The 17,126-nt window shown below is 40.0% G+C and overlaps 1 protein-coding gene across 1 annotated transcript in view; it reads left to right on the forward strand.

Moving 5' to 3' along the window:
• Nucleotides 1–17,126, forward strand: part of LOC147015501 (nuclear receptor ROR-beta-like) — a 115,187-nt gene that overhangs the window by 87,177 nt on the left and 10,884 nt on the right. Inside the window, exon 9 of the mRNA XM_085850286.1 lies at nt 1,459–1,569. Within this exon, the coding sequence (XP_085706412.1) occupies nt 1,459–1,569 (111 nt within the window). The remainder of the gene's footprint in view (nt 1–1,458; nt 1,570–17,126) is intronic.

Genomic DNA, 17,126 nt, shown 5'->3' on the forward strand with positions numbered 1-17,126 from the left:
CGTATTTTTGTCATTCCCCATGTACGGTCTGTCGTCTGCTACCAGCTATGTTGTACTGCTATCCCGTGCATGTGCATGGGTATCGCTAGTTTGTATATAATACAGGATTGAAATAATGCACTATTAGGATAAAATCTATATACACACAAATTCCATTGCCAGTCATACTTGACCCTGCAGCCAATAACTCTTTCCTATTTGACTCGGGCTGTTTGCAACTGGAAATACAAAAAAAAGGTTTCCTCACCAGTTTAGACCAAATTCTGAATAGTTTATATTGTTAGGTCTCTGCTGTGTCCATGTGCGGCTGCTCTACAGTCCTGATCATAAAGCCAATTAGCTTTTCTGCAAACGGGTAAGAAAACTTTCCTTATGAAATTCATATTTCTAATTTTTTTTTTTATCCTTGCAAAATTAAAATTTTGCCTTTTTGGGGACCTATCTGCTATATAATTCCTGCTTCCGGCTACAGGGAGAAAGAACTTTATTTAAAATTCCCTTTATAGCACTTCATGGCAAACTGTGGCTTCATGGCAAAGGCTTCTTGCTGGCGATTTGTTTTCAAATTAAAATAAAGTTTACTCACGTTTCAAGTTTGATGATTTTAAAACGAGCATTTTTATTTGAAGTCACAAAATCAAGGAACTAACACATGCCAGTGATGCTGTGGGTTGCTCATTGGTGCTGGACTTTCTGGTTATGGTGTTTTGTTTCTGGGACGGAACTCTTAAGACACTTCTGGATGACTCAAAATGCTATTGGTTAAATTGAACAATCCTCTTTTATAGCAAATAGCACTGACTGTGAGGAGGTCTATTTCCACTGATTTGTCACTTATGCAACAGGGGAAGAAGGAGGGGGTGGGGGTTGGGAGGTTAATCAAAACTGTGGAAAGAATATAGGAGTGGAGAGCAAAAGGGAAACAAGGTTCAGGAAAAAAACAAAGCATCGAAACGTTCACAGGACGTCATCAATTCCACCATTTTTCCATATATAATATGTAGACAGCCAATTTCCATCCATAAAAATGACCACAAAGTCACAAGTAAATCTTACTTGTCAAAGTCATAGTCAAAGTCTTAGCTCTCATACGAGCCTCGACAAGGTATACAAAAAACAAAACAAAAGTAAAGGATAAATGCTGACGATACGTTGCTTGAGGCAATGCTACGAGATATTGAATGTGTGATGACTTGTTTTGGGGAGTAAATTATCTTTATTTCTCAACTTTGCAAAGGAGAATAATTATGTCCTGAAAATAAAGGTGTTCTTTCCTTTAAGTTGCTAATACTATTGATGGGAGGCTCTGGTACATTGAAAAGTCTTCAGTCATGTCTTCCTCTGGAAGTCATCCAAAGAGGGTCATGCTTAATTTATTTGATCGTGTACCTCTGTGTTTGTAATTGAATCTTGATTTGATCACACATGTTGACGTAAGTGGCTGTTTATCTCTGACAGGTTGTGATGATCTCATTAGCTCCATGTTTGATCTAGCCAAGGGTCTCTGCAGCCTGCAGCTCAAGGAAGAAGATCTCGCCCTATTCTCAGCCACGGTCCTCTTGTCTCCAAGTGAGTGTTCGGAAACTTGTGTATATTCTCAGTGATACGGGCATGTCATGCTGAAGAAAACGATTTGAAACACAAATTTGTGAGTTTTGTACCAATCGTAAAAATCGGCATCATTATGATGTTCACGTGACTCACTGTGTCGAGTTCTTGTTATGCAAGTAGCATTCATAATTGCATAAGACAAGCTAATACATAGGAGGTTGGCTGATTGAATGGAAACTATCCTTGTGCTTTAACTAGCATATATTATATGAGTTTACAGGCAACCTAGGTCTGGACCTAGAACCAACTAAAGGCAGGACATGACAATGTGTTCTGTTTTATATACTGGGTCTGGGCTGCCTCATGAAGGAGCGAAACATTAAAAACAGACAGGTTCCCAAACTCTCTCTCTCTCTCTCTCTCTCTCTCTCTCTCTCTCTCTCTCTCTCTCTCTCTCTCTCTCTCTCTCTCTCTCTCTCTCTCTCTCTCTCTCTCTCTCTCTCTCTCTCTCTCTCTCTCTCTCTCTCTCTCTCTCTCTCTCTCTCTCTCTCTCTCTCTCTCTCTCTCTCTCTCTCTCTCTCTCTCTCTCTCTCTCTCTCTCTCTCTCTCTCTCTCTCTCTCTCTCTCTCTCTCTCTCTCTCTCTCTCTCTCTCTCTCTCTCTCTCTCTCTCTCTCTCTCTCTCTCTCTCACACACACACACACACACACACACACACACACACACACACACACACACACACACACACACACACACCCCTGGGGCTTCATGAAGGCGGGGGTGGGGGTACACCATCCTGGATGCGGAGGATCTCTGAGTTGCTCCTGGGAGATTGATCGGTTGTCTCCATGCCGCGCTATACAGTAACAACCAAAGGGCATGGTGGACAGGAGGATGGACATACACAAGGAGGAAAGTTGCATCGAGCAACTTTCCCAACTTAAGTATCAAATTTAGGTGTGAGTTAAGGGCCATCTATAAATGCAAAAATGGCACACCGTATCAAACATTCTCCAATCACTTTATGCGCCAGTTTGAACACCTGCCCCCCCCCCACCCTCACCCGCTCCCCACACAAAGTATCCTTTGTACTTTTGCCAGAACAATATAATACCACCCTGCCAGAGCATGCTCAACGATTATATCTTTGGGCAAAAATAAAGGATTTGATTCCAATAATTGAGCAGAGTAAATGGTAGGTTTGGAATTCAATATTAAAATCTATGTTTTTTTCTAAAAAAAAAAACACACACAATTGATGAAGATCAAATCATCATGAACAATGCTCTTTATAGAGCATCAGTGCTGCCAAATCCGCTCCAATGGCTAGGGTTACAAATTACAATCCCGAATGGGTCGCCACTCCGACACAGGAAGTCGAGGCAGAAATTTGGAATTTCACTACGGTGCCAGCGATAGCTCGCCTACTCTCTGCAAACGAGACTGTGGGATCTTTAACATCCATCAACTAATGCCAGCAGACAAGACGCCAAGTTTAATGTCCATCCGAGGGAGGGCGGGCATATTGATGAATCACCCTGCTTGTGAAGCCGCAGAATGCCGACATTCAAACACAGGCTCAGCAACTTGGAGACAAGTGTGTGTACCTCCTCGGCCATCCTGCCAGCCCAATTAATGAAACAAACTAGAATGGTACTCAGGAGAAGAGTGTGTACCTCCGCCAGGCTGAAACGTTTATTTTGTATCTCACTGATAGCCCAGATCGGCATCGGGACGTTAACTGAAATCTAATCGGTTTTGTCTTGTCACCTTTTCAACTCATCCACCAAGTTTTGTCATAACTCATCGAGGGAGAAAACCCAAACTCTCCAAAAGTGATGTTAACTTCCTCAGGGTATATTCTCTATGTGATGGATGATAACCTTGTGAATGATTCCCCAGCTGAATGTACAGGTGTTAAAGTTTATTTGAGAACAGTGAGATACACATTTTCGCAAAGTGGTCACAATGAAGGTGTAGCTGCCTAAATACATTTGCTGACTTTTCCTCTTGTCTTTAGATTATTGACATGAGCATGAGGAGCTTCTCATGCAATCATGCAAAGATAACATGTCACTTATTTCTGGCAATGACGATGATGAAAAGCTTGTTAAATGTTCCAAGTCAAATGGTACCCTGAAACCCTGGATATGTGAGATGTCTGAAGATATGAAACAACAAGACATGCATGAAATTCAACTTTTGTTAAGTGTGTTGTCTGAAACTTGATGAAACTCCTGAAGTTACTGACTCTGCCTGGTTGATGGTTTATTTATTTATTTGTATGCAGCCTGTGGCTGCTTGGCTGCATCATTCTCTGGGAGCGTGGCTATGCTGCTGTTGCAATGCCCCCTGTTGTCAGAAAACTGGTACTCATTTTGCCAACCTCAGAGGGATGACAGGCTGAATCAACCCACCTGGTGTTAATTTAACGATACAACAGGGGCTTTAACTCAAGACAGTAGGATCTTAAGCCACCCACCTTAGCCATTAAGCCAACACCAGGGTTATGGTTGATGATGTTCGCATACTATGTTAATGATGGGGATATTAAGGATAAATTCCTATTCTGTGAATAACTTGAAACCACCACAAATGCACAAGATATTTTTTCATAAGGTGAATTCCTTTATAAAAAGTAATCACATTCGATGGAACAATCTTCGTGGCATATGTTCCGATGGTGCTCCAGCAATGATGGATACACGATTTGTCTCTCAGTAGAAGATTAAGTGAATGTCACCTCATTTGGTGTCATTTGTGCATTTCATCATCAATTTCTATCTGCAAAGACACTGCCAATGTATCTTCAGGCTATGATGGATATCACCATGCATGTACTATCAGTGAACTTTGTGAAGGTGTATGCTCTGAACACCCATCTTTTTTTTGAATGCTCGGCAACAAATTAGGCGGTGAATACGAAAAAGATCATGGTTTTGGATGGGGGATGATCCTTTGACAACATCATGGCAAACACTGTGGAAATTCTGCATCATTAAAAATATGACAAAGTCCTCAGTACACCTTTTCGTTTTGAAGTTCTAACCTCTGCCCCCACCCCCACCCCCCCAGTCCCAGCCCCCAAGCCTTCCAAACCCCAAGTTAAGCTCCACCCCTAAGTCCTTAACCTCACCCTCCCAACCCAAAGCCATCAATCCCGCTCTTGCCCCCCCACACTCCAAGCCTTCAAACCCCTCCCCACCACAACTCCTCAACCTCACCCCCCCCACACTGAAAGTCCTTGACCTGCCCCTCCCAACTCTGTCCCATCTTTGCTCTCTCTACCCCTTCCAAACCACAATGTCCTGTCCATCCCCCCTCCCCCCCACTCATAAAAGCAAAAGTGCATTCTTGTATCCATCGTACATTCTTACATCAGATAGATATATGGATAGACAGACTATGGCAAATTGCATTACACAAGGGCATTCTTACAACAGACAGACAGGTAGATAGATATACAGACACAAACATAGTTGCGTGGAAAAGGGAGCGGGGGGGGGGGGTTGGGGTGATCCATAGCTAAACTTTGGTAAGTGTAGTATGGTTTGTGTTTCAAGTAGGTTAGATACCCATGCACTGTAACAGGTACCTGTCAGAGTAAGTCATTTATTACACCTGACACTGATGAGGCAGCGTATGTAATTTATAGACAGGGTAGATGGATTAATTATGTATAAATAAATACCTCTTGTTTGTAGGTGGGGGTAGGTGAGGACTTCCCATTGCAGAGGCACATGTATCACGTGTACAACTCGGCCGATTACGATATCTCTGGCCAGTGCATGCCAGCCATGGCGGCACAGTGGGCTGTGGAGCTCAGAATAAAAGATGGTGTCGTTGTTTTTATTGGGTCCACCCCTATGGGCAACACCCCAGAAGAAGACTCTGCCCAGGAGGAAGGAGAAAACCCGAGAGAGGCTTGTGAGAGAAAGAAGAGAGGCTCGTTGTTCACACAGTGTCTGGGAAAAGCTTTGGGATAGACCCAAGCTGGTATCACCCTGCCTATTGAAAAGGGAAGAAAGACCTCAGACAGAAGAGCTCCACATGTGTGGAATGCAAGGAAGTACTTTGAGGAAAAGTGCCTACCAGGATGCCTTGTTGGGGGGGGGAACAGATGACCCCCTGACCTGGTTGAAGGCCTACTCATTGCTGGCCTGCTCGTCGCTGTTTTACTTCGTCTTTGGACACCATCATCACAAGCTCTCATCTCCCTCCTGGTTTCAAAGGTGGACTGCTTCGAGTCCTGCATCCACCCTGTGCATCACAGAAACAAAGGGAAGTCCCACCTGTCATCATCATTGTGTTGTTATTTAAGTGTGATCTGTGGCACCGAGTGGGTTAGGTTATTGTATATAGGTTTGCATATACCATTCTCCTCTTTGTCTTTTGACTCGCTTGGTTTGTTCCATTTATGATAGCATCTTGTCGACCCTCTTCCCTGTACTTTGCTTTTCAAATGAACCCTTTAAAAGGTAAGAAAGCATGTTTCAGCCATCTGCTTTCCGGGTGTGTTTGCCGTCGATTAACGAGCTTAGTATGGTCATGAATAAACGATCAGCAGTATGTTGTTCTGATGAGCCCATAACAAGGGTGAAATCTAGATCGACATCTCTGCTTTTGTCCATTCATGAAAATAGGCTTTAAATCTCAGTCTGCAAAGGCTTCAGTACCATACAGAAGCCTCTTCATTTGAAGGTGATGTATTGGTATAATTTATGCACATGACGTCAGCATCGTGTCATAAGGTCAGTGCGGTGCTTCTTTGATGAAATATATTCACTATATATATATATATATATATATATATATATATATATATATATATATATATATATATATATTCAGATTGATAGATAACATAGATAGAAACACACAGAGATAGATAGTTCGACAGACAGACATACACTGCTCACATGTGCATGAAAAGAAAATGGTCAAATTTCTGCGTTCTCGTGCTACCTCTGTGTTTCTTCGACTCCACATGCATGAATTAGGCACTCATCAGTGTGAACATGTATTCGCGCATAACACTTCATTTTGCTGTGTTTTCTGCAATATGTTTTAAAGTTGCATCGATCCTGTGTGATTGTATGCTTATACAGACGTATTGGAGGAACGAAAACAAATCATTAATATTGAGTAATATAATTTCCCTTTTTGGGTGCATAGAAAGACAGTTTGATTAGAAAATGGACATATTGCGCTTCACACACAATTGCTGCAGCTTTGGGGTGCCATGATCGATGGCTATAAATGACTTACAATTGCAAGTTGTCACTATTCTGAAGACATCGGAAGTTTAGTTCCGTTTGTAGGAGAATTCATTCATTACCTCCGCCACTGAAGGTGAAGGAGTTTATGTTTTCACCCCTTTCTGTTTGTCTGTTTGTCTGTGTACAGGATATCTCAAAAGGTTTGGACGGATTCGGATGAAACTTGGTGGACATGATGGGTGTGTAACATGGAATAAATTATTCAATTTTGGTGAAGATCTGGATCCAGATCCAGATCTGATTATTTTTTTTAAGTGTTTCTTCACCATTGAGAGGTAGGGCGAAACTAATATAGAGCAAGATATCTCAAAAAGTTTTGGACGGATTTAGATGATACTTGGTGGACAGGTTGGGTGTGTGACCATAACGAATTGATGAGATTTTGGCGAAGATCTGGATCCGGATCCGAGAACTATAATTTTTTTTATGTGATTCTTCACCATTGAGAGATCGGGCTCAAAAACGATATGTAGCACGATATCTCAAAAATGTATTGGGCCAGATATGTTCTCCTGGATCAGGCATTGCAGGGCCGAGGTATTCGCTCTACTGAGTGATCTTCTAGTTTCCAATAGAATTAAGTTTTTTCTGACTTGAATGGATGAAAAGGAAATGCTTCGTTGGATGGAATAAGTTGTGGTTATAAATTATTTTTTTTTAAACTTATGGTAGGTTTGCAAACCAGCGACACTTAAATTAAACACCGCCTGTGAAACTTTATGATTCCACTTTATTTGCATTTACAAAGCATTGTCAGAACCTTTATTTTTGTATACCTCACATGTGCATGAAACTAAAGTGGAAGCATTAGTGAGGAGTCCCAGGTTCCGTTTGTAAGCAAATTTGTTGGTAAATGAATTTGTTGGTGAGTAAATTTGTAAGGAAATTCAAATTCGTTTTTTTTTTTGTTTGTTTTTGATTTTTTTTGTTGTTGAGCTATGATTTTCCTTTGATGGCATAATTATCACTCACTGTAAAGACTGATGAGGTTTCTTGGGAAAGTTTATCCACCAAAAGGTAATTATATGTTGATGGAATTGACTGAATAGTTTGTGGTTATATATTTTGCTTCTGGTAGATGTGTGAAACGACTGAGCATATACACCACATGCGCAACAAAAAATGAGTATAACTCAAAATTGCATAAATATCAATACTGTTGGACCCTGCTATTCGTGGGGGATACATTCCTGGAAAATGCCGTGAATGGTGAATCCGCAAATAGCAGGGCATTGTTTCAATGGAAAAAGGGGGATAGGTTCCCGGCGGTTCGTGATTCAAAAGGGAAAATCAAAAATCCCGTGAATACACTTGAAAAAAATATAAAAACCGTGAATGCGCCCACGAGAAAACAGTGAAAAGTCATTTTAAAAATCCGCAAATATGTGAAGCACATGTTCGGAATGTAGAAGGAGGTCACATTTTATCAACTGCAAATACACAGGGTCCACGAATATTAGGGTCTGACAGTATTTGTAAACCACCGTAGGCACTGTCTCGACCAAAGAGCATTAAATGATGTATCATTTAGCATTGTACGCGCTGGGGTTACGATGTTTTCCACGTTCAGACACAATCTGGTAACTTACATTTATATATATCGATGGATAAATTAGCAATTATACCCATCAGCCAAGTGATGGGTTGTAAAGGCATTTGATCAGACAAGGTTTTGAAAGGGGGGGGGGGGGGAACAGGCATAGATCAACAATAGCAACAATCCCGTTTTGTTGCAGGTTTGAAGCGCTGCCCACCGGAATGCCATGATGTTATCTGGCATGACAGAACGACAAAAGTCTACTTTTGACTGTGCTCGGTGGAATACAAGTTAGTTGTGAGTTTTCACGCCATAATTGGCATTGTAAGACATTATTAATTATGCCTACAAAATTTGATTATGCTTGAAGCAGCGAGAGAGGAGCAAACGATTGACAGATAAAGCCCGACGATACCATTGTACTATTTATCTCGAAAATAGTGATGGTTATAAGTTTTGGGTTTTTTTTGAGTAATATATATATATATATATATATATATATATATATATATATATATATATATATATATATATATATATATATATATATATATATATATATATATACACACACACATATATTATTCTTCTTCTTCTTCTTCTTTCGGCTGCTCCCGTTAGGGGTCGCCACAGCGGATCATGCGTATGATCCGCATAGTGATTTGGCACATGTTTTACGCTGGATGCCCTTCCTGACGCAACCCTGGTCGCCTCTTACGACACAGGGATATGGTACACCTATTTTAACCGGGGTATACACCGGGCCCAGTATACTGGTACTCATTTCGCTGACCTCGGAAGGATGACAGGCTGAGTCAACCCCCTGGTGTATTAATTCAGTGGCCCAACGGGGCTTGAACTCAGGACCTTTTGGATCCCAAGCCGCTGCCCCAACCACTGCGCCAACACCAGGCTCACACACACATATATTATATCAAAGCAAAATGTTTGTTTGTTTGTTTGTGGCCCTACTCCTCTGAGCTCCGAAGGTTAATCGCCACAAAACTTTATCGGATCACATTGTTTACCATGGTGCACCTAAATAGGGGGTTTAAACAGTCTTTTTCTCACACTTATTAAACTATAAACACCTGAGCTGCCACCTGCCGCCTTCTCAGCAAGGGTAGATACATATATACAACGCTTCATAAAATTCCCATTTTCTTTCTTATTTCAACCCAGATACCGATATGTTTGGTGAGGCGGTAACCTCCGATTGTCAAATTATAGTGTGAAATGTGAAAAATAACTCAATTAAGAGCTTGCCATGATCAGTGACATTGGCGAAGGAGTCACATGACCTCTCAAATGCATGAATCATTCAAAAACCGAACATTGTACAAATACAATCCACACCTCAACTTAAAGGTAATTTTACTGCTCATCTAAATGCGTAACTCTCAAGGGAGGAAAGAGTTTGGAGAAAAAAGGTTACCATCTTAGCTAACTTCACCAAATATATACTTCAAATATACATGCATCGTATAGTTTAAAAGAACCAAGTTAACATCGCGATTTGATTTTTGATAGTAAATTGATCGTACATGTTTGATTAATTTCATCATAGTTGTCTCACCTCAAATGAGAAATGTTTTGGAGTGTGTATTGTTGGTAGAAATGGGAATTCAGTGTAAAAATTCAGTGATGAAATATCTTCATGGGGTGGAGCCAGTAACCTTGGCAACAATTTATTTTATTTTATTATTTTTTCCAAATGGTTTCTGGTCACTGTCACAGAAATATTCAATCACAGGTGAGATATGTTTCATTTTTTACAATATCATTGATATCTCCGACAACTCATCGATGTCTTATTTCCAGAGCCATTACATACTTAAATGAGCTGTAAAAGGACTTCGTAGATGTTTCTGGGTGAGATGTCCCATAACCTTGAATGAGATTCTGATGGAGCTTTTCTCTATTAGCCATAGCTTTGCCGAGAGATCTCACTCTAAGCTGGTCGATGGAAGAAAAAAAAAGAAGTGATTCCACCTCCATGAGAAGAGGAAGGGAGAGTCGGCAAGAGGAAAATATGTTGTCCCATCTCCATATATAAAACAGAAGTTTTTTGTTTGTGACCTTACTGCTTTGAGCTCCCAAAGTTAAGTCATGCAAAACTTCCTACGATCACATTTTTTCACCACGAGACTCCTAAATAGGTGGTTTCAAACAGTCATGGGGAGGTCATTTGGCTCATTATTGCCATGTTGTACTCCAGAGTTAATTTATTTACTACAGCTTAACTCTTTTACACCCTGTACGGCCTGTAGATCCCATTTTCTCTTCACACCCCTTGGACCCTATAACACCTATTTCGAACCTTTTCAGAACTATAGACCGATGAAGACCCTTTGGACAATGTCAGACAATTTGAACACCTCAAACCGCTTTTTCTTTCGCCCTTTCAGACACTTAGACCCCTTTATGACCCTGAAGACCCTCAAGCCACTTTACACTACTCTACACTCTTTGGAGAATCAAAAAAGATTCCTCCAAAAATCATTTTTGACGTTTTTCTTGCACCATTCGTGTTGCATCACAAGTTGTGGTGACTAATTGAAACTGATATCTCAAAGTGAAACTGATGTAGAAAAGTGAAACTGCAACGACTGATCTCTGGATCATCGAATGAGAAAGCAGAATGAAATGCTGTGAGAAATACTGAATGGAAATTGCCAAAAGCAAAGCTATGGAAATTATAGAGAGGTGGAAAATTGGGGACCGAAAAAGTGATGTGGACAGGGATAGGTGCCGGTAGGTGTTCGGTTGGCATGGAAAGAACTTTGGTGATCTTTCATCAAGTGGTAAGCTCAAAATGTGCCTAAATTAGTTTCCCAGCTAAGCTTTCATAATATCACCTTCACTTCCAAGTAGTATTTTGGAGGGACAACAAGCATGGATTGGAAATCTTCGCTGGTGGAATGGAACGAGGTTGCCAAGGTTATGAGAGCTCCACCAACTGCAATATCTGCACACTGAATATTTACACTGAATTCCCTTTTTCTACCAAAAAATACACTCATTTGAGGTGAGACGTTATGCCTGGTATTGCCTTCATGGCGATAGAGTGGTGGGCTTGGGATCTGAGGGTCCTGAGTTAGAATCCTGCTTGGATGCTTAATTAATACTTTGTGGGGTTGACTCGGCCTGTCATCCTTCTGAGGTCGGCAAAAGGAGTACCAGCTTGCTAGTATCCTGCGTCAAAGTGGCGACCTATCCACGATTGTGCCCAATAGCCAAGGAAACTGCTTAGGCAGCACCACCGCTCTGCACAGAGTATGGTCCCAATGGATGGATGGATGGATGGAGATGTGTGTGTGTGTGTGTGTGTGTGTGTGTGTGTGTGTGTGTGTGTGTGTGTGTGTGTGTGTGTGTGTGTGTGTGTGTGTGTGTGTGTGTGTGTGCGCGCGTGTATATATTTAATTTTTTTTAATAAAAACGCCATTTTTTCAAAAATAAAAGCATGATGTTCACAATAACATCTTTGTTGTATTTCAATAGGCTATAGCAATTGGTATTTTGATGGCTGAGTTGCAAAGTTCTGGCAGCTGCAGATTGTCCAGATTAAAGTTTTCATTTGAAACAAATTCAAAAGGCAAGTTCAAAAATGAATCTCAAAGGAAAATCAAGTTATCTACATCTCGCTAGTAAATATATAATGTGACTTGGGATTAAATTACAATTGCTGTATGCTGGTTGCATCATTACTGGAGTATGGCAATAAATACATCAAACTGAACTGTGAAGTAGAATGACTGGTACCCAATTATTTGTACTTGTGACTTGACAAGAAAGCAAATAATTACACATCAATACTATGACAATACCAAAAACTAGGTAAGTGCCTCCAATTTCATTTTCCATAACTTACCCCCAAACCCAGAGCTGTAATGTTTTTGATTAGTAGTTTGCTTAATGATTGCTTGACTTTATGCTGCATATCGGCTGGTTGCCTCTCTTTTTTCTTTCTTTTTTTTCACTGCCTCCTCCGATCTACCTCTCCTCTACTGTCTCAGCCCTCTGACACTCCCCAGTAACTTCAGAAATTACTCTTTTCTTCCTAGAAGGCAGATTTGCCTTCTTTTCCTGGAATGCAAATCCAACCAAAAGTAATCACATATCATTCCATAAAGCAGGCCCTCAATGTCAGTCAGACATGAGAACAAGCCATCTCTGTGGACATATCTCAAGCATTCAAAACAGTCTGGCATCCTGCCTTGCTCTCCAAACAAACTCTCTGCCTACGGCATCCAGGGCCACGAGGGTGGTCCAAAAAAGTCGAAAAAAAATAGAATGCTGCTCCACAAGTTTAAAATTATTCTAATATGATCCAATAACGTGCATAATTTTTTTTAGCTTCATCGGAGATGATTTAGAGGTCGCTCCAGATGACGACTTTTAGTCTCACGACTTGAATAAATTAGGGTATGGTCAGGTACGATTACGGGTACTTCTGGATGTCCGAGGTGGAAATGGTGTGCATTTTCGAACTATATGGGGTCGATTTACTCTATGAAATGACTACACCGACATTGAATTCACGACCATTTCGAAAATATGACATAAAACAAGATTTATCATTGCTGGAGTTGAGTTACTAATCCTACTCATTTCGATATTTTCTAATCTATAATTAATTTGTTGTCTGTCTAAACATTTCTTAAGAGTAAATCGGCTCTACGTTGTGTTCTGTTTTATATACGATGGAATATATATATATATATATATATATATATATATATATATATATATATATATATATATATGTATATATATGTATATATATATATATATATGTGTATATATATATATATATATATATATATATATATATATATATATATATATATATATATATATATATATATATATATATATATATATATATATATATATATATATATATATATATATATATATATATATATATATATATATATATATATATATATATATATATATGTGAATTTTTCTATTCCAAGGTTTCAAAACCTCGTCTCACAGTTCAACACAACCATTTCCCAATTGCATCATCCAATTGTACACAATAGTGTTCTGGACCACAACCTTCCTGATCTTGCAAGTACATGTTGTGCATAAAGTCCTTGTGCAACTTTTAACTTTTAGAACTTTTGATCTACACATGATATAACCAAACTATTAAAGGTGCAAGGAAAGCATAATTCATAAACTTTTAAGAGTTAGAGGTTTGGGGGCACGCTGTCATGAGGGGAGTACTCGGACCCACTTCCTGGCTGATGACCCTGTAGCCGATGAGCCGCAGATACCTCATCAGCAGGGTGTGTGGCTAAGCAACCACAGATGCCATTTGAGATGCTTAATTTTGGTAGGCTCCAGCGTCCAAATCCCGCTCTACTTTCCCAGCAAATTAATCACCCTAAATAAGGACTGTGCTTCCCAACTCTCCACTGTTACCAATGAGAATGGCAAAGTGAAACCGTTAGTGGAACACTGCTTATTATCTAACCGTAACAAAATGGCAGGGCAGAACCCCCTGTTGCTAGATCACACGATGGTCTAATCAATGGAAAGAGATGATCAGGCAGTTTGGAAAATGGTTTATGGAGGTTTAGCAAAGTCATGTATTTACAAGCAAGCAGTCACACAAGAAAGATCTTACCCCAAAGCACATAAGCCCTCTTAGTCAGTTATCTTATCATAACTTTCTATACACAAGCGCTTCAAACATTCTGAGAGAAGAGGCAAATAAAGGTTGATATAGAGAGGAGTGAAGTCGGTGGGGTATGGTTTCGACCCCGGCCTCACCCATACGTGAGTGCGATGTGAGGTGTGCTGTGCAGGTGAGTGAGAGGTGCAGGTGAGACGTTCGGTGTGTGTGTGCTTGCGTGTAGTGCGAGTTCTGAAAATAACTGTTGTGGACTCAGTTGACACACTGCAAAACCAGGTCGAGTCAATGAGGTGTGTGTGCTGGAAGATGCAAGGATGTAAGATGTCTGTGTAAGACATTTACGGAGAGAAGTTAGCTCTTTGGGGAATGTGGTAGAAATGAACTCGATTTCCACTCAGGTTACAGAGAAGAATCTTTAGTTACGTACATGCAGAGGAAGAACATGGAATAGCATTCAATGAACTTCACTAACAAGGAACCCGAAGCAATACCTCTTGTACTAAAGCAAGGATGTGTGGAAGGAATAGATGAGAGAAACACAGGATAGAAGAGAACAATTGCCGCAGCTTGAACTTTCCCACATATATTAAATTTAATATATATGAGGGTGGTTAGTTCCCATAGAAGCAGAAAATGGTTCTCATAGAAACGGGATGAGAAGAGAACATATCGGGTGGTCAGGCAAGTGGGGCTTGAAGCTGACCTAAGCTCAACCAATCATGATAGAGCACAAACAACTCTCAAGGTTGCAAAAGGAGTAACAAAGTTGAGTTCATGCATCTGCCAAGAAAACAACATAAAGATTACCCATTCTTTCTTGTCTTCCAGCCTTGCTAAAGCAAACATTTTTCCTGTTAGCAGTCTTGCTGGTGTCGTTTAGTATTCCATAGCATTTCCACAGTAGTCAAAGTACGTGTTCATTTGGATAACAGTTTTTATTAGCTTGCCTGTTCGAACAACAGAGAGCTATAGCAATACCTCCGGCGTGAGCGTCAGCGTCAGGGTGAGCGTGAAAATGTTAAAGTTTTTGGTGCAAGTTATTTTTTCCTTTCTAATGTTTTTATCTACCACACTTTTTTATACACTCGATATATATATATATATATATATATATATATATATATATATATATATATATATATATATATATATATATATATATATATATATATATATATATATATATATATATATATATATATATATATATATATATATCGGGGCGTATTATGTGATACCGGCCGTCCGTCTGTCCGTCTGTCTGTCCGTCCGTTCCTGTCCGCACTCTAACTCCCAAAGTTTTCAACTTTCACGTTTCATATTTGGTACATAGGTACAGACTGTGGAGACAGTGTGTCATGACATAGGTTCGTCATCTAAAGTGGTTGCCATGGCAACCACGATGCTGTTTTCCATCCGTTCCTGTCCACACTCTAACTCCCAAAGTTTTCAACTTTCACGTTTCATATTTGGTACATAGCTACAGACTGTTGAGACGGTGTGTCGTGACATACGTTCGTCACCTAAAGTGGTTGCCATGGCAACCAGGATGCTGTTTTCCATGTCGTAGCACAATTCTGTATCTACCTTCTTGTTCGGGCATATATTGTGCTCACTTGTGCTCTTGTTACTGATTACAATATACAAATACATATATTGCTTTAAAATTATTTGGATCAGACTTCACTGCAATGCTTTATAAAAAATATTAATTATTAGACGAGTCTTTTAAAAATGATAAATGTATAAACAGGCGAGCATTGGGTGGCTTTGACCCCAACTCTGGTTAATGCCTGTATTCAATCAGATTGCTTACAAATTACTAAAAGAGGAAATCCACCACTACAGCAATCACTGTTGATTCTGTTGATTCTCGAGAGTTTGTCGTGCTACCATTATCATTGACAAGTATAACATACATCACGAACTATGCCACATCACGACTGCCCTGAAATTCAATGGTTATCCCACCACGACCACCACTAATCCACAAAAAGCTCATGATCCAACACCGGAAGATAGAGCACGTGTTATTCTCCCCTTCATTGGACATGCATCACACCATGTTCAGTGCATTCTCAAAACTGCCAACACAGTAGTATGCCATTGCTCGACACACGAGCTCAAATCTATTCTTCACACACATAAGGACAGAAGACCTAACCAACATACAGGTGTTTCCCTCATCTCTTGTGAATGCGGTAAAGTTTTCATTGGTGAAACTGGTAAGACTTTCACCACCAGACTGAAACAACACTAAGCACATACGAGACGAAAAGAACGGGAAAATCAGGAATTAGTCAATCATGCACAGACCAATAATCATCGCTTACGATGGCCAGACAGCACACTTCTCACATCCACCAGTCACTGACACACAAGGAGAATCAGAAAAGCTATGGAGATACATCTATAATCACATGGTCCTCCAAGAAAACGGGCTACCCATTAGCGATTTCTGGCTCTCCCTCATGAACAATCAGACACCTACAATCAAAACTATCAACAAAACGAGGATAATGGACATTGATGAGCAAGACCACACTGGCTAATCAGCAACACACAATGAATAGCCAATCAGCACCCTACAATAACCAGCCAATGGGCGTGGAGTTAGTATCAACTCTGCATCCCATTCATTCCAGTTCCTTCCTCCAGCCGATGGTTGGAGCCTACTGCTCAAAACACAGAGGCTTACTTAAACGACAGTATAGTATATATATAAAAAAAATAGCTCCTTTAACAGCAAACACATTGTGTAAACCGAAAACCTTTCACTCTGTTATTATTCCACCATGGAAACCTTTAAACAGCACTTAGACTTTCTTTTTATTTAATTAAAAATAAATACACGAACAAACCTTTCTGAACTTAGCTTCTTGCTTAAGGGGGTGTCCAATATTTGCAGGCTCCAACTGTCATGGCCATACATCCTCCACTCATGTCCTGAAATCAATGATGTGTACAACTACAGCTCTTTTTACTTACCCACCTAATGATAAAGCACATCACATGTTGCATGACAAATCACAAAAACGTTACTGTAATTATTTTCTCGAATGATACTGTAATTGCTTTCACCAGAAATGGTTTTTTATCACTCTACAAAA

Source organism: Eptatretus burgeri, chromosome 12, assembly GCF_056783735.1.
Source record: "Eptatretus burgeri isolate ZD-2024b chromosome 12, Ebu_testis_v1, whole genome shotgun sequence".
Taxonomy (NCBI): Eukaryota; Metazoa; Chordata; class Myxini; order Myxiniformes; family Myxinidae; genus Eptatretus; species Eptatretus burgeri.